This window comes from Lathamus discolor, chromosome 1 (genome assembly GCF_037157495.1).
Source record: "Lathamus discolor isolate bLatDis1 chromosome 1, bLatDis1.hap1, whole genome shotgun sequence".
NCBI classification, from domain to species: Eukaryota; Metazoa; Chordata; class Aves; order Psittaciformes; family Psittacidae; genus Lathamus; species Lathamus discolor.
Genome location: NC_088884.1, coordinates 86,508,907 through 86,534,092, shown reverse-complemented (window position 1 = coordinate 86,534,092; position 25,186 = coordinate 86,508,907). Strand labels below are relative to the sequence as shown.

At 44.9% G+C, this 25,186-nt stretch overlaps 1 protein-coding gene across 1 annotated transcript in view; it reads left to right on the top strand.

Moving 5' to 3' along the window:
• AFG2A (AFG2 AAA ATPase homolog A) overlaps window positions 1-19,307 on the top strand; it is a 241,553-nt gene extending 222,246 nt beyond the window's left edge. Inside the window, 1 exon segment of the mRNA XM_065684485.1 lies at window positions 16,523-19,307. Coding sequence (XP_065540557.1) covers window positions 16,523-17,540 — 1,018 coding nt within the window. The 3' untranslated portion in view covers window positions 17,541-19,307.
• Window positions 19,308-25,186: the final 5,879 nt, after the last annotated feature.

The following is a 25,186-nucleotide window of genomic DNA, read 5'->3' as shown; positions in this document are numbered from 1 at the left end:
TCATATGTTTATAAGCACCAACCTTTAACCTGATTGGTGCCAAAGATTATTGCCGATGTAGTAAGAGCTGGTAGGACATCCTAGTCAGATATCGTTATCAGTCCACAGGAACTAGGTAGGAAGCTGTTTTTAACAACTGAACTCATCATAGTCATTTAACATGCACCTCCTCTTCCAACGTTTCCATGGTTTGTGGCTGGCTGTGGCCTTCTCAGTGTCTCCTCAGTGACTTGTCTACCTCAACTTTCTCTTTTAGTAGTTGCTCATGGATGTGGTACCTTCTACATGCCTTCTGTCTTTGCTCTCCACATAACAAGTAACCTTGTTGGTTTTTCTGACAGGGTTCTTCATTTCTGTCTCTCTTTTCTCCAGGGCAGGGGAGGGGGAGGATATTTCCTGGCATGATGGAAAGCCCTTCATGATGAAAAGTAATTTGTTCCTTTCAAGCAGAAAAATCCACACTTTCCAATAGTTTGCAATTAATGTGAAATGCAATTAATGTGAAATAGCTGAAAATCCAGCACTCTTAGCTATTTCAGTGGCAGATTCAAATTTTTATATTTTAAATAGCAAATATTTCCTATGTTTCAATAAGAAACTCTTTCATAAGAGGCCTATTTTTGGGTTTGTTTTAAAAGCTTCAACTTTTTGCATTTACCTTCCAGTAGAGTTATCTTTTATGTTCTGCCATACTGCCATGACTGGTGTATAGAAGGTGATATCAGTAACTTATTCTGATTGGCATTAGTAATTGCTATAGAATTGACTTGACATCTAGATAGCATTTAGTGCTAGGGCAGTATGTTTCAGTAACACTATGAAGGATGAAACACAAGGTTTTCAAGATCTGCCTGGGGAGGTTAGACAATAGGAATTTTCCCTTACTGCCTTAGAAACAACTTATTTTTTCTGTGTCTTCCTATGGACTGCTGGGCACTTTGTTTTACAGGAACTGGCATCCTGGAAATTCAAGTCTACTGGAGCTACTGGAGTGTTTGTAGTTGACTCTGAGTCTTTTTTTCATGTGGCAAGTCTGAAAAAAGAATAGCAAATGGTTTTGAAAAGTAATTTTTGACACCAGTTCAGCTCAAAAAATGTTTTCTATTTAATTCCTATGTTTCACATTGTGTGTGTGATGAAACATATCACTGCTTCTGAGTTGCTGTACTCTTGTAGAGTTGTGGTGAGAAATCTTTTCCATGTCTCTTTAACCATAAAAGAGAAAAAGAAAGGTCTGGGGGTTGTTTTGTGGGTTTTTTCCCCCTCTACAATACCTTCAACACAGAATATCATAGCAATATACTGAAAATTGTTTCTTACCTGCATAAGGATATCATAGACTTCTGTTTAAAGTTTCTGGAGATGGAACATTTGGAAAAGAAATAAAAAAGTAGTGTTGGCTTGCTATGAGAACAGAATGGTGTTTAAGTTCTAACAGATATATGTTTAAATTTTGATCAGCCCTCTACAGAGCTGAAATCCAGTCTGGTGATGACAGCTATTTCACTTATTTTAAGAGGTATGGACGTAAATAACAGCTGAGCAGCTGACCTCAGTATCTGCTGAGGCTAAAGACAACCTTTTTTTGAATACTCTGAGGTCTCTGCCTAGCCTTCCGTGTGTAAAAGACTAGAACCCACTAGGGAACTGCTGTTTGCTGTTTGAGTTTTTTTCTTTGTTTAATAAACAGGACACGAAATTACTACAAACACTGAATTCAGTCATGCAATGATGTACTCACTCCTAAGCTAACATAAAAAGCACTGGGAACACACAGTAAGAATGCTAGAAAAATGTATTGCGTTTTGGTTTTTTCAACAGGGCACACTTGGCATTTTTATCTTTATTAGATGCTTCCTTTAAGCCAGATTATACCAGTGCAGATATATGCAAAGAGCTGTAAGCAACAGTACAGTACCTCCTTTGTGAATACTTCCATATTGCAGCTATGGTCCAAGAAATATCATCTTGCAGTAGCATTATGGCAGTGGTCTGGAAAGTTAGCATGATACTATAGGGGGAAAATACATTTTCTGCATAATTTCCAAAACTGCTGAACTTCAGTTTCCTGAATTTAGGAAGCAATAGATACAAGATCCTAATTAGCCTTTGAGATACTTTAAACAGAGTAGTGGATATGGCCATAATGTATTGGAATTCTTTGGCTTCTCAAGAATAACATGTTTAATGAATCACAGAAAGAAAGAAGAATCACACCAGTGGTTTCAGAATAGAGAGCTACTGAGGGAATCTAAAAGAGGACCACCCCCCCAAAACAAACACACACACACTCTCACACTATTTTTGGTATCATAACATACACATGTTAAGTGTGTGTCTGTACATGTTCTTCTGGGTGAGAACCACCAGGAGAGGTAGCACAAGCTTTCCTAGCAGCACAGCTCCTGCCTCTTCTATGGCCTGTCTCCCATCCTGGTGGAAATGAGAGGCTTGATCATCAGTAACATGACAGTATGTGCATTGACATGTGTGGTTTATGGTCTTTGTTGTCAAATGTTTTTTCAGACTTTTTTGGTGAGAGAAATCTGACCTTTTTCACCCAAAGGGTCTTGAGGGATAATATGTTGTGGTTTTTTTTTATATATATAAAATACTTGCATATATTAGGTATATAATAAAATAATTAGAACAAAGAGAGAACACACAAACTATCCCCGTAACACAGAAGTCTCCTTGCTTCATTTATCCCAAAGGAAACCAACATTAGTTTTGATTTCCCTAAGAACAGTATCTGGCCCTTGACACTGATAATTCCTTGACAGATAGTTGTTATTACAGAGCAAAATCTCAAGATGTGACTAGTGAGATCTTCTAGAGTACAACAAACCACAGCAAGCATGCAAGGGATATCTTGGCACTCAGTTCAATACTTGAACTGCCAAATGCAAAATAGAATATTTTGGAGAAATTAGAAAAGAAAAAAAAAAGGCAGATTAATGGCAAAATTATATTTTATCATTCTCTTATTGAGATGCAGCAAACTACAAAGAGACATTGCTGTACTCTTGTAGACTTGTGGTGGGGATCTTTTCCATGTCTTTTCTACCATAGAAGAGTAAAAGAAAGGTTTAGGGTTGGCTGGTTTGTTTTTTCCCATGAGAAGTCAAAATCTGTGAATTCTTACATATTGAAGCGGATGATGCTGCAGCCCGAAATACATGTGGCTCTGCCACAGAGACATTCTGTGGCATGTTCATTTTCCTGGAGACAATATCTGGTCCAAAAGCAATGACAACACCCTTAGCTATTTGAGAATTGGGTCTCTAGATAGAGTCTGCCATAGGCATCATTTGGTGTTATACACCTGTATTCAGATTTAGGGGAAGACGTTTCTGTGGGGAAAAAAAGAATAAAAAAATCAGCACTTGTTGCAAACTTCTTTTCATGTATCCATGGAAAAATGCTTACATTCCAGGAAATTGAAGGTCATCTTTTAAAATCTCATTGGCCTTTTGATTAGCAAAGCAGAACCAAGACGTGACATAACTGCTAAGTTACTGCTTCCCTACAGTAGCTGTTACAGCTGTGGAGAGAAGCTAAACTTAGTTGTTGACACAGTGTTCTTGAGAACGACAAAAGAGATTGTGTTCATTAGGCCAACCCCATCATTCTTGCTAAAAGCAGTCTCAGGTTTCCATGTATATTTTCAAATCAAATTAGAAACGCTGCTCCTGAGACCTCCTTCAGCTGACAGTGACAGATTGCACAACCTGATAAATAGTAGGCATTCCTAGAGCTGTACTAATACCAGAGTAGCCAGAAGTGGTTAGATAATAAAAACCTACACAGAGCCCTGTATTTAAATTATCAGAGAGCTTTACATGTTCTGGTAATGCAGTCCACACCTGGGGAGTGACCACTTCTCTAAAAGAAATGGGAAGGGTTTGTTCCTTGGTGGTTTTTGAAGCTAAATGCTATTATTCAGTCAGGGTGGCTTTCCTCTGGCTAGTTTTTTATCAGCTATAATTAAAACAGCCACCTCCTTTTACTCAGTTCTCAGCACGTACTTACACAGCTATATCTACACTACTTAATCCCACCAGGAGCATCTTTGTAGCTCTACCTGTTTCTTACCTAATTCAGCTGTAGAAGAATGCAAGAGAAATGGAAAACCAGGCTTACTGGCCTTAAAAAAAAAAAGAATGGAACCCACTCTAAACATATATAGTTGCAGAAATTAAATTACCTAGGCTTTCTACTTTCCCACTGAATCAATAGATTCTTCACATTAATAGATTGGGATTTTTTCTTATTTCAATTGCTTGCTAAAATTCAGCGGAATACAGCTGGGGAGACTGGGGTTGATGCCGTAATCCAGGAATCTGACACCTTTCAAAATTATTCTTCATGGTTGGAATGAGCTATCCTGAAGGAGAGAAGTGAGGACTGCTCCACTGAGCATGTTCTTGTTTTGTGCCCTCATGGGCTTCTATGTTTGAGGGCTCCAACCTGTGGCTTCCTTCTGGGGAGCTGGGTTTGCTCAGCCATGTCATCTCAAGCATGGCCACAATTTTTACGTGGCACAATCTTCATACAGAAAGTTGAGCATTTAGTCAGATACCAGGTAGAAAGAGACACCCAAGCAATTACTCTCTTAATTCACTAATACTTCTATTATGTGGCTTTGCAGTGATGAGTCTTTTTGCTGTCTCTGACAGCAGACACACACAGCAGAGTCAGGACTGGGACATTTTGAAACATGCACAATCCAAAATCACAAGAAAGAATGAAGAGCTTTTAACAGCCCTCTTCTTACATTCATAGACCTTTGTTTCCTTCTCCTCAGTGATGTTAAAATGACAAGATATATACATATATATACATGTATTTGTGACAATGTAGTTCAGCACAGGAATACTTCCTACTGGTGAAAACTGAAATAGAACAGAGCTAACTCTAATTTCTGTGCAAGGAATCATGTTCTCAGTGGATAGTAGAAGGCAATTTCCTTAGTGCTACTACAGGAAACAATGAGTTGCAGATAAAGTAATTTACAATTGATGTAAGTTGTCATCTGTATTAAGCAGTAACGACAATTTTAATTTTTCACAAAAGTTTTGCAGAATATCAGCTAATTTGCTAAGACTTAAAAATTAATACAAAGTAATGAAGACATCATCAATACCTTTGTAAAGTATCTTATATAAGCGCAGCCATTTAGTGCCGCAGTTAAACATGAAGTCTGCAGCGACAGTTCTCCAAGGAAGAAATAAACTTGATCAGAAAACAAATAACTCTGGTATCTGAAGGAGAAATGTGAACGTACCAATTGCCTATATGGCAAGTGAGTAGCGAAAAATGAAGAGACATGTTGTGGCCTGCCCTTAGAGGAGTGACGTTTTGCCTCTTGTTAGGTGCCTGTACCAATGTGTTGTCTTTCCCATAGCTTTTCTTCAGTTACAGTTTTGACAGCTAAAGTCCCTTTGCGATTCTTCACAGCAAAAGCAAGGTAGCATTAAAACTACCATTTGGGAAGGCCAAAAAATATCACAATCTAAGTTGCAGCTCCCCCATTGTTTCTTGCTAATTCCTGTTTACCAAATTGGCCTTTCAGGGATTCAGAAACAGGTAGCATGTATCACAAACCCTGTATCTCCAGCTGCTCACTATGCTTGGGAGGAATACCCAAGGAAAACACCAGTTTCTCCAATATGGTGCAAGAGATGGGGAAGGGAAGCATGTTCTCAAACTCTCAACTTACTGTATAAACCTTTGCATTTTCTTTCTTTTTCATTTCTGCTGAATTCAGCCAGCCCCCAGCTAACCCCCCAGCTCTGCAGCATTTCCTGTGTACTTTGATTCAGTGTTCAAATGTTCACGAAGCAGGTTCACATTGAGGTTTGTCCCTTTGTTCTCAGAGGTTTGCCTCGCTGTTGCCTTTTACTACCTCTTCTGCCTCTAAGAAAAACTGATGTTATCTTCTGAAGAGAAAACTTGAGGTTTCTGTTTGCAACTGAGGATTTCCTGTGTGCCTATACCCCGCCTGTGCAGTGACAGCGAGGAGCAGCTTTACATGGCTGCACTTCATCAGAGAGCTTTCAGAGCAGTCCTTGCACAGAAGGTGAAGAAATCCCCAGCTACTGGTGCCTTTGATCTCAGATAAAGGTCAACCTGTCTAGCAAAAAGCGTGATCAGAAATGCTACCTCACATCACCCTTCACTTTCTCTTCCTTACCCTGAAGTGATTCCCTGTACTTTTCAGGGTACAGGTTTTTACTTCAACTCTTTGGAGCAGCTTTATTTCATCTCATGCACCAGATTAAGCCAGGACCACCAAAATTTGCAATGAGTTGATAAGAAACTGTCCACAATGCTTATTATTACAGCAATGTTTAATAGCTATTGTAGGATTTTGTTGGTTTACTGTTTGGGGATTTTTTAATACATGTAGGCTTACTAGTGTAAGTGTTAAAAATTTAGTTATACTGGCCTTATCCCAGCAAGCACATACTGTTTCCTTACACTGAGAGTTTCTGAGGGGACTGCTGTGTGTCCTGAGCCTGCAAACACTAACACCCTCAAAAGTTCCACCCAGCACAAAGCTTTTGGGAGCTGCAGATACCAGTTGTTTCTACCAACACCCACCTCTGCAAGATTACACTGCATGTCTCATGGGGGAAATACATCACTTATGCATTCTACAGGTAGCAGTTTCATTTATAATTTTGCTATAAATGCTAACATCTTTTTTTTTTTAAATGGCTTTTGAATCCCTCTGTAACTTCAGAAATGTTTTTACAGCTGTGAAGATTGGTTGTTAACTGACAAATAATTGTGCAAAGGCAAACATTCTCTGCTGAGTTTCCTCAAAGTCATATTGGCTCAAGAGAGTTATCACCACAGAAGATGAGTGATAGGAACAGTAAATATTGAATGCTTCAAGTACAGGCTGTTTGTCACCTCCTCTGTCTGAAATGGTACTCTGCTGATAGATGTGATAGTTCTTACTCTTCATAGATTAAGCCACCTTGTGCTGCTTAGAAGGAGCAGTGAAGTTCCCGTGTCTGGGGCTGAGTATGCGTCCTCCTTCTTGACCAGGATCTGCACCTCAGCAGGGCCTAGGAGATGCCACTGAGGTGGAAATGCAATGGTGTTCCCAGGTGGGATGCAACACGGAAGCAGCATTACTTGTTACTGATTGTGGGAGTATCATAGTTTATCCAATTAATCTTTACAGAGGTGTAGTTCACTACCTGTAAAGGTCAGTCAAGTGACCTAGAGATGGAAATTGCTTCTGGGTGTGGATTAGGGAGAAAACCAAACAAAATCCAATGATAGACTTGCCTTTTATTCTGTGCAATGAACAGTGTGCCTTTTGGCACACTGAAGCTTGCAGGAGGGAGAAGGAGCATATGACTGCAGAAGGTGGTGGTTATCTCCAGTACATGATCCTCAAAGTGAGAGTGGAAACAGGGACTGAATCATGACTATCAGCCATCAGTCTCTTCAACCTCATTCTGGGAGGTTTTTCAGAACTGTGGGCATAGAGGGCTGGTCTCTCCTGACTTGTCGATGGGGGAGACAGACACCTTTGGATCACGGTTTGGAGAACGAAAAATAACTTGGGTGCATTGGATTCCCGTCTGTGTGTCAGTCCTCAAATTAAGGTTGTGCCAGGATGTAGTCATAAGGTGTGTCAACCCTCTTCCAAGTTGCCAATTTAAGCTCAACAATTTTATTTAGCTCTTCTTTCTCTAACAACAGCTTCTCACTGCTGTAATTTCCAAGAAAAATCTAATGAGATGACTTGCATCACATGCAGGCATGTTTGCTTGAGTCTATGGAGAGCCTTCTGACATAGCTGTAGGGTTTTCCCATGTTTCAGTGAAGTGTTCGTTCAAGTGCCAAGTGATAGTAAACCACTGCCAGTATTCTTGGCGATTTTACTGACCCATTCTGTATTTCTAAAACCCAGCTCTTAGGCTTGGCATCAGTTTATTAAGGTAGTATGGGCTTTAGAGATGGGAAAGTAAAAGTGTTAAGCAATGTTTTCACAGTAGTATCCTAGGAAAAAGATCTGTAAGATGCCAGCCAGTTGTTAAATATGAGTATTCTTTGTTGTGGAGCCAAGCCTCACTGACCAGGTGGCCTCTGCTCTGTGACCCACCACTGCTCACCTACAGCTCACCCCCTGCTGCCTCTGTTGATGTTGCTGCAAGAACTACTGTGTATCACCTACATTGTAAATGCAGTGTCTTTTGCTTTGTCTTTATTCAGAACAGAGTTGCTTTGGGAAAGAAAGCTAAAATATAGCAGACAATACATTTGCACCAAGTGCTGCTCTGCAGGAGTGATTTCTGTTGGTTTTCTTGGTAATTTTTGTTCTTTGCTAGGGATTTTTGCGAATTTGAACTGTGACAGCTTCCGCAGTTTTCCAGCGGATTTCACTGGAAACAGGTTTATACTTTGTGTTCGCAGTGTGTCAGAGAATGCTTTTGAGGAGCAGTCACCTTTTCTGAATCCCTAGCAATATGAATGCTAAATTGGGATATCTTTATGACCATGCCAAAGATTTTTATGCTGTTTGTCACTTAAGCCTCTGTAATTGGAAGACGGCATTTATAGTTGGTCTATACTGGCCATTGGTTAATTACAAACTTAGAAGTATTAGTGGTATTATGTGTATAACCTTTCATGCATCAAGATTTTATTTGATAGAGAAATATGTGGTTGAAGTAAAGTTTAGTGACTATAGTTTAGTAAAGTGACAAATAAATTTATATATATAATTTGCATACTTTCTTTCCAAGCCTACTGAAGTTTGATGAAAAAAATAACTGCACTGCAGCCATGAGTGTGATCTGGATGGACAGAATCTGTCACAGAATACCAGCATTGTACTGGTATGTTCTTGTTTTAGAATCATAGAATAGTTAGGCTTGGAAAGGACCTTAGATCATCAAGTTCCAACCCCCATGCCATGCGCTGGGACACCTCACACTAAAGCATGCCACGCAAGGCTTTGTCCAACCTGGCCTTGAACACTGCCAGGGGTGAAGCATTCACAACCTCCCTGGGCAACCCATTCCAGTGTCTCACCACCCTAACAAGAAAGAATTTCTTCCTTATATCCAATCTAAACCTCTCCTGTTTAAGTTTTAACCCGTTACCCCTTGTCCTGTCACTACAATCCCTAATGAAGAGTCCCTCCCCAGCATCCCTATAGGCCCCCTTCAGATACTGGAAGGCTGCTATGAGGTCTCCACGCAGCCTTCTCTTCTCCAGGCTGAACAGCCCCAACTTTCTCAGCTTCTCTTCATACAGGAGGTGCTCCAGTCCCCTGATCATCCTCATGGCCCTCCTCTGCACTTGTTCCAACAGTTCCATGTCCTTTTTATGTTGAGGACACCAGAACTGCACACAATACTCCAGGTGAGGTCTCACAAGAGCAGAGGGGCAGGATCACCTCCTTCGACCTGCTGGTCACACTCCTTTTGATGCAGCCCAGGATATGGTTGGCTTTCTGGGCTGCAAGTGCACAATGAAGCCAGCTCATGTTCATTTTCTCATCAACCAACACCCCCAAGTCCTTGTCTGCAGGGCTGCTCTGAATCTCTTCTTTGCCCACCCTGTAGCTGTGCCTGGGACTGCTCCGGCCCAGGTGTAGGACCTTGCACTTGTCATGGTTGAACTTCATGAGGTTGGCATCAGCCCACCTCACAAGTGTGTCAAGGTCCCGCTGGATGGCATCCCTTCCCTCCAGCATATCAACCGGACCACACAGCTTGGTGTCATCAGCAAACTTGCTGAGGGCGCACTCAATCCCACTGTCTATGTCAGCGATGAAGATGTTAAACAAGACCGGTCCCAACATTGATCCCTGAGGGACACCACTCGTCACTGGTCTCCAGCCGGACATTGAGCCATTGACCACAACTCTTTGTGTGCGGCCATCCAGCCAGTTCTTTATCCACCGAGTGGTCCATCCATCAAATTGATGTCTCTCCAATTTAGAGACAAGAATGTTGTGTGGGACAGTGTTGAACGATTTGCACAAGTCCAGGTACATGACATCAACTACTCTACCCCTGTCCATCAGTTTCGTAGCCCCATTATAGAAGGCCACCAAACTGGTCAGGCAGGATTTCCCCTTAGTGAAGACATGTTGGCTGTCACCAAGCACCTTGTTGTTTTTCATGTGCCTTAGCATGCCTTCCAGGAGAATCTGCTCCAAGATTTTGCCAGGCACAGAGATGAGACTGACTGGTCTGTAATTCCCCGGGTCTTCCATTTTCCCCTTCTTGAAAATGGGGGTTATATTTCCCTTTTTCCAGTTGTCGGGAACTTCACCTGACTGCCATGATTTTTCAAATATGATGGCCAGTGGCTTAGCAACTTCATTCGCCAGCTCCTTCAGGACCCGTGAATGGATTTCATCAGGTCCCATGGACTTGTGTATGTTCAGGTTTTTAACATGGTCTCGAACCAGATCCTCTCCTACAGTGGGCCTAAGGTCTTCATTCTCTCAGTCCCTGCGTCTACCTTCTAAGACTTGGGTGGTGTGGTCAGAGCCTTTGCCAGTGAAGACTGAGGCAAAGAAGTCATTCAGAACCTCAGCCTTCCCCAAATCCTGTGTAGCCAGTTCTCCTGATAGCTTCTGGAGGAGGCCTGCATTGTCCCTAGTCTGTTTTTTATTCACTACATACTTAGAGAATCCCTTCCTGTTATCCTAGCCAAGTTTAATTCTAACTGATCCTCAGCCTTCCTAACCTGGTCCCTAGCTTCCTGAACAACATCCCTGTACTCTACCCAGGCTGCCTGTCCTTGCTTCCACTTTTATAAGCCTCTTTTTTCTTTTGAATTTTCCTCAGCAGCTCCTTATCCATCCAAGGAGGTCTCCTGGCCCTCCTGCTGCACTTCCTTCTAGCTGGGATGCAGCACTCCTGAGCTTGTAGCAGGTGATCCTTGAATATCAACCAACAGTCTTGGGCCTACCTGCCCTCTAGGGCTATATCCCATGGAACTTTACTAAGCAGGTTCCTGAAGAGGCCAAAGTCTGCTCTTTTGATGTCCAGGGCAGTGAGCTTGCTACACACTCTTCTCACTGTCCTGGGGATCTCAAATTTGACCATCTCGTGATCGCTGCATCCAAGGCTGCCCTGGAGCGTCACATTTCCAACAAACCTTTCCCTGTTGGAGAGCACGAGGTCAAGCACGGCACCTCTTCTTGTCAGCTCCTCTATTACTTGCAGAAGGAAGCTGTCTTCCACACAATCGAGGAACCTCCTGGATTGCTTGTGCCAGGCTGTACCGTCATTCCAACAGATGTCAGGGTGGTTGAAGTCCCCCATGAGAAGAAGGGCCTGTGAGGGTGAGGCTTTTCTATGATTAGGCATTATTTGCTTCTGGATAAATGCTCCTGCTAAGTAGCTCCACGTGTATATATATATATGTATATATATACATATAGGCAAAATGTGGGAGAATATGATTTTGGGGAAAGATATGGTTAAAAGCCATTTAGAATATTGCAGAGAAACTTGGGGCTACAGGGATGTTCAGCCAAGCACTAGAAAGCTCAACTATTCCAAGGCATAGCATGTTGTTGTAAAATAATTCTCAGACTTTTGATTTCTTCTTATGCCATTTTTCCCTGTTCTTGCAGTTACCTTTTAATACTCTTTAGGCACTTAAAAAACCAAACAAACCACCCCCAACATACATCAAAGATAATATTTGTCCATAAAAGTAATGGGTGAGAAGGCACCGCTGTGGTCTCTTCAGCACTGTGGCAGAAATGCAGTGATGACCTTTGGATGGGACTTGCAGAGTTTGGGATGGGAAGGTGGTAGAGGACAACCACGTGAATTGTGCAATCCCTCGATGCCACTTGTAAATGGGTCAGAAAAGCCGTTTCCTATCACAGGGGTAAACGCTTTCAGAAGTCCTCGGCTAGCTCCCTGTTAGGCTGAAAGAAGCAGAAACTTTGTATGGCTATAAAGGAATAGCTCTGCCACCTGGCTAGGCCGTGCCTGAAGGACGCTGGTGCTAAAACACATACCGGAGCCTGCGGACTTCAGCCCCACGGCCTAGTCTCTGGTCAGCAGGTACGCCTAAATCAGCGCATCCTTCCCCGGCCGCCGTTCCTCACCCCCCCGGCAAGTGGGGCCGGCCCTCGGTCGTGTCTCCCGCCGCACGGTGCCCGCTCCCACCTCTGCGACCTTCGCTGACCCCCGCCGGGCCCGGGTCGGCCTCTCCCACCTTCCCCCACCCCGCTGAGGCGCGAGCCGCACCCGCCCCTCCGCGCTCCCCCTGCCGGCCGGGGGCGGCGCCGGGGCCGAAGAGCCGCGGCCGCCGGGACAGCCCACCGCGGGGCCGGGAGCCGCAAGCCGAGCCACGGCCGCGGCGGCGGGGCACGGGTTCGCTCTCCGCGCACATACCCACCGGCGCCTCACCGGTGGGGCCACTCGTCCAGCGAGAGTGGCCGGTGGCAGTGACCTATGCGGGAGCGGCTCCCGGGAGGGCGGCAAGTCCACTCCGGGATTTCGGGGGCGCCGCGGAGTGACACATTGACATCACGGGGGCGCGGCCGCGGGGCGGGCGGGGGCTACGCGCTGAAAGGCGGCGGGGCGCGGCCGCACTCACTCCGGGACGGCGCGGAGCGGAGCGGGCGCGGGACTGCGCGGCTGCCTGCACTGCCCGGGCTGGACTTCGTGCTGGGGCTGCCAATGTGCCCCGCGGAGCAGGCGCTCACCTCGGCCGTAGGTAAGCCTGGGCGGTGCTCGCTGCCTTTCCTCCCCGCCGCTCAGGTGCCGGGGGTGTGGGCGGGCGGCGAGGGGCTCCGCAGCCGGCGGGCGGGCGAAGGGCTGAGGGGCGACCGCGGGGAGAGGCGAGGCGGAGCAGAGCGCTGCCTGGCCGCCGCCGTGTGGAGGTGCGGACGAGGGGCGAACTGGCCCCGCTGCTCCACTCCTCGGCGCCGCATGCCCGGCTTTCGGTGCGGGGCAGCGGGTGACCTGGCTTCCCGGGCGAGCAGCTGCATTTTGCTGGTAATGATACAACTTGCAGTTCTGTGATTGCCTGCCGTGCTTAACGCGGGGTCGCGTTTGAGTGCTGGAGCCTTGCCTGATCCCCGCGAAATGCGAGGAGGCTCCGGAAACCTCCGTGCGAGGGTTTCTGTGTTCCGGGCTGCCTGGTCTTCTTAACGCGCTGCCCGTGCTTCCAAGCCTGTCAGTCAGTCGGGCAGCCTCCGGCAGCAACAGCAAGCACATGGCAGTTTGCAGGGAGCTTGCAGAGCCATTGCACTCTGCCTTCGTTTGCAGCGCACCGGGGTGTGCATTGAAAGCGCGTGTATTGCAAGCAAGTGCGTCTTCGTGGGCGTTTTACCCCCTAAAAGTTAATTAATCTCTTGTATTAGGGGTTGTGGTCGCGCTTTGCCCGAAGGGACTCGCAACGAGGACAGTGCGGTGAAGCCGAGCGCGGGCCCGGGAGGGCTCGTCTGGGACTGCCCCCGCCGGGGAAGGAGAACCACTGCCCGAGCAGGAGCCCCCCGTCCGCCTGCTTGGAGACCTTCTTCACCAGTGCCCGACCCCGCTGTCCGGCGCTAGAGCAAGATAAGCTGCTTGCAGGAAAACGGCTCGATCTGTTCCGCGCCGCCTCTAGACCGGGACACTCGCCGCCGAGGGACAGCGCCGCGTCCCGCGGAGGGGCTTTGGCTCCGCGGGAGAGCGCGTCAAGGGAGCACGGCCCGCTGAATGCTGACCCCTGAGCCAGGAGCGCTGCGACCCGCAGCATAGCTGGATTTTCCTCCGCTCGCCGAGTGGGACGTGGAGATCGGCGAGGGCTTTGCAGAGACGAGGAGCGCAGCACGCCCGCCTTCCCCCGCCCGGCGGGGCCGGGAGGGCCAGGAGCCGGGGACGCGGCCCCACCGTTACCCTGCCCCGCGGAGCTACCTTCCTCCGCCCGGTGGATTTCCCATCACTAGTGACTCCTTGGAAATAAGTAAGTCGGGGGCTCGTCGCGCTTTACTTTCGCACCGGGGCATTCAGCCCGCGAGCAGGTGCCGCCGGGCGCACAGGCGCGGCGCCTGCCTGGCGGGGAGCGGGCACCGCGGCCCCACGCCGGACCCTCTCCCGGAAAGTGGAAGGCGCACAGGGACCGGGCTGCGGCGAGCGGAAGCGGCCTGGCGCGGCGGGTCGGGGGGTGTGACACATCCCGCGGCAGCCGGTGCCCTGAGGGGACGTGTGGGGGGCGGCTGTGTTGTGCGCGTGGGACTGAACGTTGCTGGCGTGCGGCTGAAAATGAGCAGAACGGTGAAAACGACCCCAAACACCCCCTCGGGCGGCTGCTGGCGTGGGGTAGGGGAGCAGCCCCTGACGTGCTGTGGCGGGGAATCCCCGGCGCTGCAGTGACCGGTTGGCCGGGCGCTGCCGCTTTAAATGCCGAGAAGTCCGCCCTCCTGAGGCAGCGCCGTCCTCGGTCCTGCCCTCCCTCCTCTGAAAAAGGGGGAGCAGGGAAAGGAGGGAGGGAAAAAAAAAAGGGGCGAAAAAAAGCCCTTGTTTTCATTCATAACTTTTTTTTTTCCTCCCCTTCTTTCCCCTCCTCTTCCTTCCGCTCCGCGCCTCGCCCCGCTCGGGGCGCAGAGGGCGCCGCGCCGCCGCCCTCCCGGGGCTGGGGGGGGGAGAATCGCTGCCCCGCGGCGGAGGCATCGCGGGCTGTGCGTCCTCGGGCGCGGAAGAGTGAGGTTCCTCGGTGTCTTGGCCGTGTTATTGTATTTTATTGGCCGGGGAGGGGTTGAAGGGGGGCGTTTTAAAACTGGTGTGCTCGGGGTGGAGGTGGTTTGTTGAACTGTGCAGCTGGTCTTGTCAGTCTGCGAGCCGTGTTGGTGTTGCGCTTTCCCCCCAGAGATGGCACTAGATGTCTTTCGTATTTCCTTGGGATATTATTTTTCATCCCCTGGGGAGCCCAGCTCCTGGTCGGTCCAGCTGTAAATCTTTCCCTTTTCACATTCATTCACCCTTGGTCTGTTGTGGATTTGTATTCGGCGCTGGTGAAGAAGGCAGGTCGTTCTGTGGGGTGAATCAGAAGCGGACATCTGGCGACCCTAAAGCTCACAGCGTCGATATTAAATGTAAAATGAAATCGTCGACTGCTGGGTGAGCACCAAGACTTTGTGTCGTGGGAGAAGCTGTCGCTTGCCGTTTATTAGTGGACAGGGTGATGAAGATGCTGAGTACCTGTTAGAAGAAACCTTTCCTTCTCTTGCTGTGCCTCTTTCTCTCATGAGTGGGGAACAGCTCCGTGCTGGCTCTGCTTTGGATAGACAAGGCAGATTATTTCTCATGATTACCAGATGAGTTTTGGAAGTGCTTGATAGCACTTATATTTCTCCTCTTTCAGGTAAAAAAAATAAAGGGTCTTGTTCTCAGACTGTCAATAAAGTGTGGTTTTTTGGGTTGGTTTGTTTGGTTTTTAATTGTATTTTTTATTTCTTATATCTCTATAAATGTGGCACTCTGGTAACTTGTCTGAATTTTCATATAGGTACAGAACTATCACTGCAATTTTCTCAGTGATGTTCTGATCTTCATGTCGATGACTAGGCAGACTGAAAAGGAACCAAAATGCATAATCTTGATTTAAAAGTCAGTCTAGAAGAAGATGTACTTATCTGAGAAGCTTTTAATCTGTCTTTTAGGAAAATGGATTTGTTATTTGATTATATGTTGTTGGTTGGTTGGGGTTTTTTTGGTCACCTGCTGTTAACATTCTTCTGAATCCTGAGGTACTTTTTATGCGACATCTAACTCATTTTAGCCTTTTCTACCCTTTTTCTTTCACATGGTGGCCTGTGGTCAGAAAATACCTGAAAACGTGCTGTTCGCACCCTTGCTTTAATTTTTTAAGGAGCATATTAGATTTGTATGTTAAGTTACTCCCCTGTGGAAAATGCCTTGGCAGACCTTCGTTCAAGACTGTAATGCACACACATCACTTTAAAAAGGAGACTTCCCCAATGACAATCTTTTGAGCTCTGATGCTGCAGGTTCAGACAGAAGAGTGAGGATTGTGCAGGTTCTTTCTTCATTCTACCATGCAGAACATGACCCAGACTATGTTCCTGCCCTTTTCCAGCTTGGCTTGGGGGGCGTTCTCAGCACTGTTATTGCTAGTTAGACAGGCTGTCCTTGTTTCAGCATTGAGTTCAGTAGCAAGTGAGAAGCCCTTTGCATGGCTTGCCAAGTAAGTGTACAGGTTAGTGCTCAAAATTTTATTTTTTTTTTTTTTTAATGGCATGGGGTCTCCTTGCATTCCACACCTGTGATGCCATACTCAGATTCTCCCCATTATTGGATTTTGACCAGGTCCTCAGCACTGTTGTAATCCCCTGCTGAAAGAGATCAGTACCAGGTGGGTAGGGTAATTTGTGGTTTGCCATATCATTTCTGTTTTCAAAAAGTATCCCGTTCTTTATTCTTCTTTTTCCCTTGATCTTGTGTATTTGTGTGTACATGTACATATGTGATGTTTATTTATACCTTCTGTCTTGCTATTATTATTTTAGGATGTCAGATGCATGCCAGGTTCCCACTGAATGCCAGAAGTAGCGATCACTACAGATGGAGCCCCAAAGTCAACATGGCAGCGGTGGCTCACTAGTGGTGATTCAGCAGCCCTCCTTGGATAGCCGGCAGCGGTTGGATTATGACAGAGAGAGCCAGCCAGCAACCATCTTGTCACTGGACCAGATCAAGGCGATCAGGGGCAGCAATGAATACACCGAAGGTCCATCTGTGGTGAAAAAGTCTGGCCCACGGACAGCACCGAGGCAAGAGAAGCATGAAAGGACTCATGAAATTATACCGATTAATGTGAATAATAATTACGAACACAGACCCAGCCATGTGGGGCATGTGACGCATCAGAATAACACGAGGGCTCCCATCTTGAGCAGATCAACCAGCACAGGGAGCGCAGCCAGCTCTGGGAGCAACAGCAGTGCCTCCTCAGAGCAAGGGCTGCTGGGATGGTCACCTCCATCCAGGCCAGGGTCAGGCCACAGATGCGATCGGACTATCCGGATGCAGCCCAAGCAGTCATCTCTAGTTGTAGATGATCTGAAGTGTCCTTTGAAAGAGGACTTGACGCAGCACCAGTTTATCTGCGAACAGTGTGGGAAGTGCAAGTGTGGCGAGTGCACGGCCCCAAGGGCCCTCCCTTCTTGCTTGGCCTGCAACCGACAATGCTTGTGCTCTGCAGAGAGCATGGTGGAGTACAGCACCTGCATGTGTTTGGTCAAAGGGATCTTCTACCACTGTTCTAATGATGATGAAGGGGACTCTTACGCGGATAATCCCTGCTCTTGCTCCCAGTCACACTGCTGTTCTAGGTACCTGTGCATGGGAGTAATGTCCCTGTTTCTGCCTTGTTTGCTCTGCTACCCTCCTGCAAAAGGATGCCTAAAACTCTGTCGGGGGTGTTATGACCGCATCAATCGTCCAGGGTGCCGATGCAAGAACTCCAACACTGTCTATTGTAAACTGGAGAGCTGCCCTTCCTGGGGTCAGGGCAAGCCCTCATGATTTTTGGAGGGAGGTTTGCTTCCTTCAACTTCAGTTTTTCAGGTTGTAGCTGATTATCTTTTTTGTGTGATTTTTTTTTTGTTTGTTTGTTTTGTTTTGTTTTTTGGGTTTTTTTTCCCTCCCTCTCTCCCCCCTCTCATTTTGTGGGAGGCTGTTCTTTTGCTTCCTTTCTGTCTCCCCAGCTTCAATTACAGAAGTTCTTCCCTTTGCATCTTTCCTCTCCTCTTCCTGTTGGCTGGGTGTGGAGCATTTTACATAGTCATTGCTGCTCTTTGGTAAGTGTGGACCTGTAATCTGCATCTGCCACTCACTTTGGCAGGGTCTTTTGAATTTGTAACTGAACCACTCCTGAAAGAGACAGTGAGGGCTCACTGGGCTCTTGAAGTTTCTTGCTCTGTGAATATCTTCCCAAAGATGTTTTTCATTCTCAGCAATTCTGTTATTTTTAACTTAACCCCCTGGGTACCAAGGAAGAACAACTTTCATGAGTGAGCTGGATTGTGAAATAAGTTTTTATGTGTGTCCTGTCTGGAGAGGGATGTAAAATAAAGGCTTTTCAAAGTGAAAGGCCTGACTCTTCTATAAGCATCATGTTTTTTAGTTTGGTTTTTTTTGCCTTCCCTCCTCTCTTGTCTCAACTTTCAGAACATTCTTGGTTCTGAGAATTACCCTGCCTTTTTTTTTCTTTTTTTTTTTTTAATACTTTTTCAATGTAACTTCGCCTTTTGCTACACTATGTAGATCTTCACATTGGAGATGTTACAGCTGCAGCATACTCATACAGCATGACTTTTGCTGTCAGCTCTTTGAAGGATATTGCTCACTCCACCCTCCTGCTCTTGTTTTTATAGTCTTATCAGTATCAGTTGATATTAAAGTTGGTGGTGTTCACGTATCCAAACAGCCTTCAGGTGCCCTTGAGTCACCTAACTGTTCTTGAATCCTTCTTGTTTCTTGTCATCCTTTGGTTTGGTGAATTTAGCTCTGCTCTGTACTTTATAAATTTATTCTGTCCCTGTTTTATTGCCTTAGCCACAAATTGTGGTCCTTTTTTATATATTTTATGTATAAAACAAAGTTGAATCCCAACTATTTTTAAGACAAAAGTCTGTTAAACTTTTTTATTGTAAAGAATATTTATTATGTGAATCTCTATTATTTTATGATATTTATTGCAAAAGACTTTGAAAATGTACTCATGTCTGAATATAACAAAATATCAATACTTAACGAAGTAAGAATGACACGAAGAAAGTACATATGTTAACTATAATGCAGAAAATATATTAATTAATGAAAATGGCTCTTGTTATTTTGTTACAATGACAGGTTGTGAGCTATGTGCCTGTGTTGCTGGGGTTTCTTCTCCCTGCGGGTCTGTCAGGTGGCAAGTAACTTCCTATTGATACTTCAAAACCACTAGTCTGTGTTCTAGTTTAGTTTACCTGATTCTAAGTTTTTTTTCCTATATCAAGTAAATTTTTTGCTCTGGAATATTTAATACTGTTGAATGTATATGTTGTATTTAACAGTGCTAAGAAGTCTAGGCGCTATTCATTTACCAAAGCATTTGGAAATACAGTTGTGGAGGAGGAAACCATAACTTCAAGGTTTTTGTTTCCTAAAGAACACCAAACTAACCTGTAAACCTATTTTAAATTTTCCTCTATAGAACTTCTTGGCTGGTTAAATTGTACAACAGTTGAAGTAATGAATCTACCAAGGTCAAACCTAATTAAAAAGGCAAGAGGCGGGATAAAAAGATAATGGTTGTGTTCCTGCAGTTTGCTAGTGTTGAAATTTTGGGGGATGGTGTTTGTGTTGAGCATGTCTATGGCTTGTTTGGTTCTTTTCCCCTATGTTTTTTCAATGTCAACTGCATCTATCTTCTGTCTTTAAATTAAAAGCTCTTAAGGGTGACCTGAGTGTCACAGCTACTTGTGGCCATTTGACACATACTCAACAAAAAAGCTTTTCATTGCCAGTAAATGGGAAACCTCATTCTTCTGCTCATGTGGGTCAGGGCTAACACCACAATTCTTCTAAAGTAAAAAGTTTATTAAATGGATGTAATTTCAGACTAAGTGGTTCTAGAGAAACTCAACTCTAAAACCAGTAATAACTTGCCAAATGTGTCGTATCTTGTGTTTTGAGGTCCTGCTGCTTCAAATTGCCTTGTTCAAGCTGTTCTGACTCCTAGCATACTGATGACTTGATTAAGCTCAGCTTTTGTAGTTATTCTGTCAAAGCTGATCCAAGTGCCTTATAATGGGCTGCTTGGAAAGCTGTATGCCTTATTAAATGGCCTGGATAACTTCTATGAGGTACAAAGTGAAATCATCACCTGGCTGCATCTAGGAAACAGTATATACAGCTGGTGATGCTGCTCTCTTGGCTTCTGAGAGACAAAGTTGATGGTCTGGGTGGTTACTGGGTGGCAGTGTGCATGTACAAAGTTTGCTTTCCAAGATTTACTCTTCAGGAAATGAAGCAAAGCTAAGACAACAATGTTTCTGAGGAGCAGGCGACTTGCTTTGCACTGCTTTGCTATCACCAGTGTTTCTCTAACAGTGGCAGCTGCAAACAGCCCCTGGATGACAATTAAATCCTTGTCAAATGGTCTCCCTTGGTCGTATATGACCATTTTTAAGACTATGCAGACACTCAAAAATACTGAGGCACCTGCCTCCCCATAGCTGGGTACAGTCCAGCTCCGTATTGATTAAGTTTGCTTAAAGGGTGTTAGGTACTCCTCTTCAAGAACAGTGTTGTATTGCATGCCTGTCTCTCTGTTTCGGCCAAGTGACTTATGTGGGGTTTGGTTTGGTTCCTAGCAGAAGAGATGAAAGCCTGAAGGAACTCGAACATACTGTCTTTTATTATCTTCTATCATGAGCTATGTCGTAGCACTGTTTCAGATTTTGTTTAAAAAAAAACCAAACAAACCAACAACAACCTGCACTTCAGTTAGTCCCACTAATGAATGCTCCCTTTACTAACTAAACTTTAGGAATAACTTCAGACTGCTGTTCCTCAGGAGGAAAAATTGACTGAACAATGAGATGACAGCTCCTTGTATTTATTAAATGGTATTCTAGTTGACAGGTGTTACCTGCAGAAGATAGTGTTAAAGCAATACAAATAATAGTGTTTGGGTTGTTTTTTTTTCCTTGGGTTAGGTGCTCTGTTGTTTGTACTTAATACACATGTAGAGGTATTTGAGTTGACTTGCAGGCCCTCTGGAACATTGCCTTATGTTATGGAAGTTACCTGGGACTTCTCCTGGGCAGACAGATTTTGTGGTGTAGACCACACAGGATTGCATGAGAGCAAGACATATCCATTTAGCAGAAAAAAGTTGAGTGTGCTGACAGCTGCATGAAGTAAGCCCCCACAGCTTGAGGGGACAAAAGTTACTTTAAACATGCCCTAAGTAGTCAGTCATTACAATCTGTTCTTTCTGCAGGATAGCAACTGGAATAACCAGCTAGAGATCCTGTGTTTTGTTGTAATGGGGTTTGCTAAAGGCTAACGAGATTTCTGGTGATGAGGAGACTGAAGTGCAGATTTCAGTTCTTCAGCCTTATATTGGGCTGTCTGGGTTGCTTTCTGCATGTCAGTCGAGTGCCAGACTGTCATTATGATGTAGGTTGTAGAATCATTTCTCAATTGCTTTCAGATAGCTTTGGGACCCTATCTTGAAGAACAGAGAACTCTGTATAAAATCCTTGTGTAATTAGGTGGCAAGTTCAGCTGACCTACTAACCTAATTATATAGGTCAGTGATGGATTTGTCTGCCATCTGCTTCTACACAGCATAGTCCTGCAATGTGTCGTGTAAGGTCTGCAATGAAGGAAAAAGGAAGTCCCTCCAGCAAGCTGGAATTCAAGTCTTGGTTTGCTTACTGTCTTGAAACTTGTGGCAAGAAATGTGTTTTGGAAACAGATGGTAAGTAAGTTTCCACATACCCTACTGGGGCATTCACTACGGACAGCTTCATTGCACTAATGCTGGTGTGGATGATAGTGTGTTCTGCTACGGGATCATGCTTAACTACTGAAAAGTACTTGCTCTCATTTATATTTCCATATCATAAAGACAGGTGGGAGAGGGTTAGCTCCCCTGTCTGGGATAAAGCAAATCTATTAAGAGGAATTAGAAGGGCTAGATGAAGTGTTTTAATGGACTTCTATGAAGTAATAAGATTTTTTTTGTCCTCAAGGAGTGTTCGGGACTCGCTCAAACTTCTGTGTTTCTTGTTCTGCTGAAATTGCCTCCAAATTCTAAGGAATCCTGCTTAATAGTTGGCTTTCTTCCAGCAGGAGCGTTTGTGTCTGTCATGGTGGTGCTTCAAAAAGCCTGGAAGAAAACCTTCTTGTTCTGCTGTCACACAGCTGGATTCACCAGCCTTACACAGTACATGAGTGGCACCAGTCTCAGTCAGCAGGAAAGTTGCTTTTAGAGCAGCCCTTGATCATTTGTTCTTCCTTGCTGTAGATGGTTCTCGCCTTTCTCCCACTGATTGAGTAGCCAAAGCGTGGCTTGTACCCTTGGTATTTACTGAGCCATATGGGGCCTGTGGTAATAAGCTGTATACTTACAAGAAGGATCTATTAAAAAACTTCCAAGCTACCCAGAAAGTTTCCTTCAGCATGTTCTGCTTCCATGTTAGGAACCATGGACCTGGTCTGCCACTGGTATGTGGGACTGATGCCCCACAGACCGGTTTCCTGGTGCTGGCTCAATATTTAGGAATACAGAGTTGTTCAGGCTCTTTGTGCACCCTTGCACTGTGGATACTCGCTTGCTGCAGGCTTGCAGGCCGTGTCCCCACCGCCAACTCACCAAATGCATGCAGAGAACATAGATTCCTGCAAGCACTGCAATGAGCGTTGAAATTCACAATTGCATTTTCTGTGCCTCTGTGTGTGTGTATGTTGTGTTTTTATGAGCATAGCTAGTTGTGTATAAGTACTGATTTGCTCTCATTTCAGCTACATACCTTGCTACGTCTGTACATGTGTATCCTGCCAGATACTGTGTTTCTTGGCTAGAGCGTTAAATCCAAACTTGGTGTCTGTTATAGGCAAAAAGAATATGGACACACCATCCACCATGCCAGAAGCCAACACAGTTGGAATGAAGTGTTATTCCTAGAGTGATATTTACTGCTCAGTTTATACTTGTGATAAAGAAGAGTGCTGATGTTTTCCCTATCTTCATGCTTGCAGCTGCCACCCACATTTCTGCTGAAGGTGTCTTGAGATGAGCTACTTCTTCATGTACTTCATTAATAAACAGAAATACAGGACAGATTTCCTGCAGACCACACATGATCTTATTCCTGAGGTTTAAGTATATAAAACTTCTGATTTTAGCCTCAAAAAGATCATAAGTTCACCTGGATCTTTCAGTGTTCCTGATGTATGCAAGTGACAATACTGTAAAAGGAAGAGAAATGGTGTATTTCCAGGGGAATGTCATTGTTGTGCACATTACAAAATTAGCTCTCTTCAGCTGGAAAATGTCATTGTTGTGAATTCCTCTTTTCTTTGAGGAAAAAGAAACATACGTTTGTTTTCATCCTTAAAGAAAGGTGTGTCTGATGCCATGCTTGTCTTGCATTGTAAGCATGCCCTGTTTGGTAAACCTTTGTGTACATGTACAGTGCTGTGAATCTGAAAACAAATATCCTACAGAACACATTGTCAACAGGCACAAACGTCTGACAGAGGCAGTACTCTGAAGGGCTGAACCTCATTGTGTTTGTGCAGTAAAGAGCACAATGAGGCTTGCATCCTGCCTGACCCCGCAGGGTCACTATCGTGGTATGACTGGGGTTATAGCACGGAATGATTCTTCTGAATGGGGTTGATGGATTTATAACAGGGATGAAGTTGGCCAGGCCACAGTGTGCTTACACTGGGGCCTAATCCTAGTGCAAGCTGGCCTGAATGGGCTTGATACCTGTGGTAGGGTTTTTTCTTTGTTTGTTGTGGTTTTTTGTTTGTTTGTGTATTTTTTTTTATTAATTTGGTTGGTAAAGCAGCACACTGTCTTATGAAGGTCTGGCATTCCTAAGTGTTGGGATGTTCTCAGCTTATATGACAAAGTAACTGTGAGAAGTAGCTGGAATACCCTAACCGTACACTGAAATTACGTAACTGATTAACTACTTAATGGATATTTTAAAGGAAATCACTTGTCTTCTGGGGCATGCTTCAACTTCCAACCATCTGACAGTTCTCCCAGTGCCATGGGGATTCTTCTTTCATGTTTCAAGTAGGAGGAAAAGCTAAAGTTGCCTGGCAAAGGTCCTCTCCAAAGCATAATTTCTTGTGTGGTGTTCAATTCAATGCTTTTGGATCCGTGCGCTTCATGAGTAGGGCACTTCAAAATGACAATATGTAAACTAGTTGCCTGGAAGGAAGGAGAAAGTGGTGGAGCTTTTCTCTATTTTCTGGATACTGGGAAATTGTGTCGTACCTTCTTTTTAATACCAAGGCCTCCCAGCTGCACCTGCTCAAAAGCCTTTTTTGGCACCATTTATATCTTAACTAAATCAAGTTTCAATTTAACCAACCCTTTCTTTTAGAGAAGAAGTGTACACTTGTTCATTTTTTCTGCATACCATGTAAAGTTCTGCCTGAAGAAAGCTGCTAAGACTACAAGAGCCATGTGTGCTACTACTGAGGCACTTGCTGATTTAATGCATTTCTACGTGTTCTGTATCTCTTCTGAATCATGGTGAAGATCAGCCTGTTAGTCAGGGTGGGAAACACAGTATATTTGGATCTCATTTTTGTTTTGGTCTGAAGTTCAAATCTACGTATGAACTTTGTCAAAGTTTGGCAGTACCTGATGTCTGGTCTCAAGTTTACTGACCTGAAAGAGGATGTGAGGAAATACTGTTATAGCTGAAAATGCATCATTTCTGCTGAGAGTTGGTAGATATATAAGAAGCCCTTCTGGAGCTTCCATAGAGATTTTTGTATGGGCTTTCAAAACTTGAGCTTTAAAGCCTGTGTGCTTGTTCCTCCCCTTTCTGTCTCTTGCCCTGTACTGGAGCAGGAGCACTTGCCGTGGTAGTTCCAGAGTCATGCATCACTGCTGCCAGGTGTAGATGACATGTCTCATAAACGGTCCTCTGATTTCCCATTCCTTCTAACCCACTGGGTTTGGGATGACTTTATCTGTTCAGGTGGCAAAAATTGCACTATCTCCTTAAGAAGTACCTCAAAGCGTTTTGCACTTGGACTTCAATTCCTTTAAATCGTCTATGCCTGATAAAACCGCTCTGAGGAAAGTATTTCCCTTTTGCTGCTGGGAGAACTGGGTCTGGGACCAGTTTAAAACATTCTTGATACAGCGCACTGTACAGCATGAGCCATCTGTAATGAATAGTTCACATTAATTAGTTTGGGGGTTTCTTTTTTAATAATATTGCAGATGGCAGCGATCCTGAGCTCCGGGTGTCAGCGCCTGGGTATGTGGGACACTAGGTAGGAGCCTCAATAATACACGTTACTTGCGGGGCTCAAAGCTGGAGCCACATCCTATGGCCTTCTAATTAAAACTCTTTATTTCCACAGATTTATTCTGTGGGCCTTACTAAATAGATCAGCCTTGGGTTTCTAATGGTGAC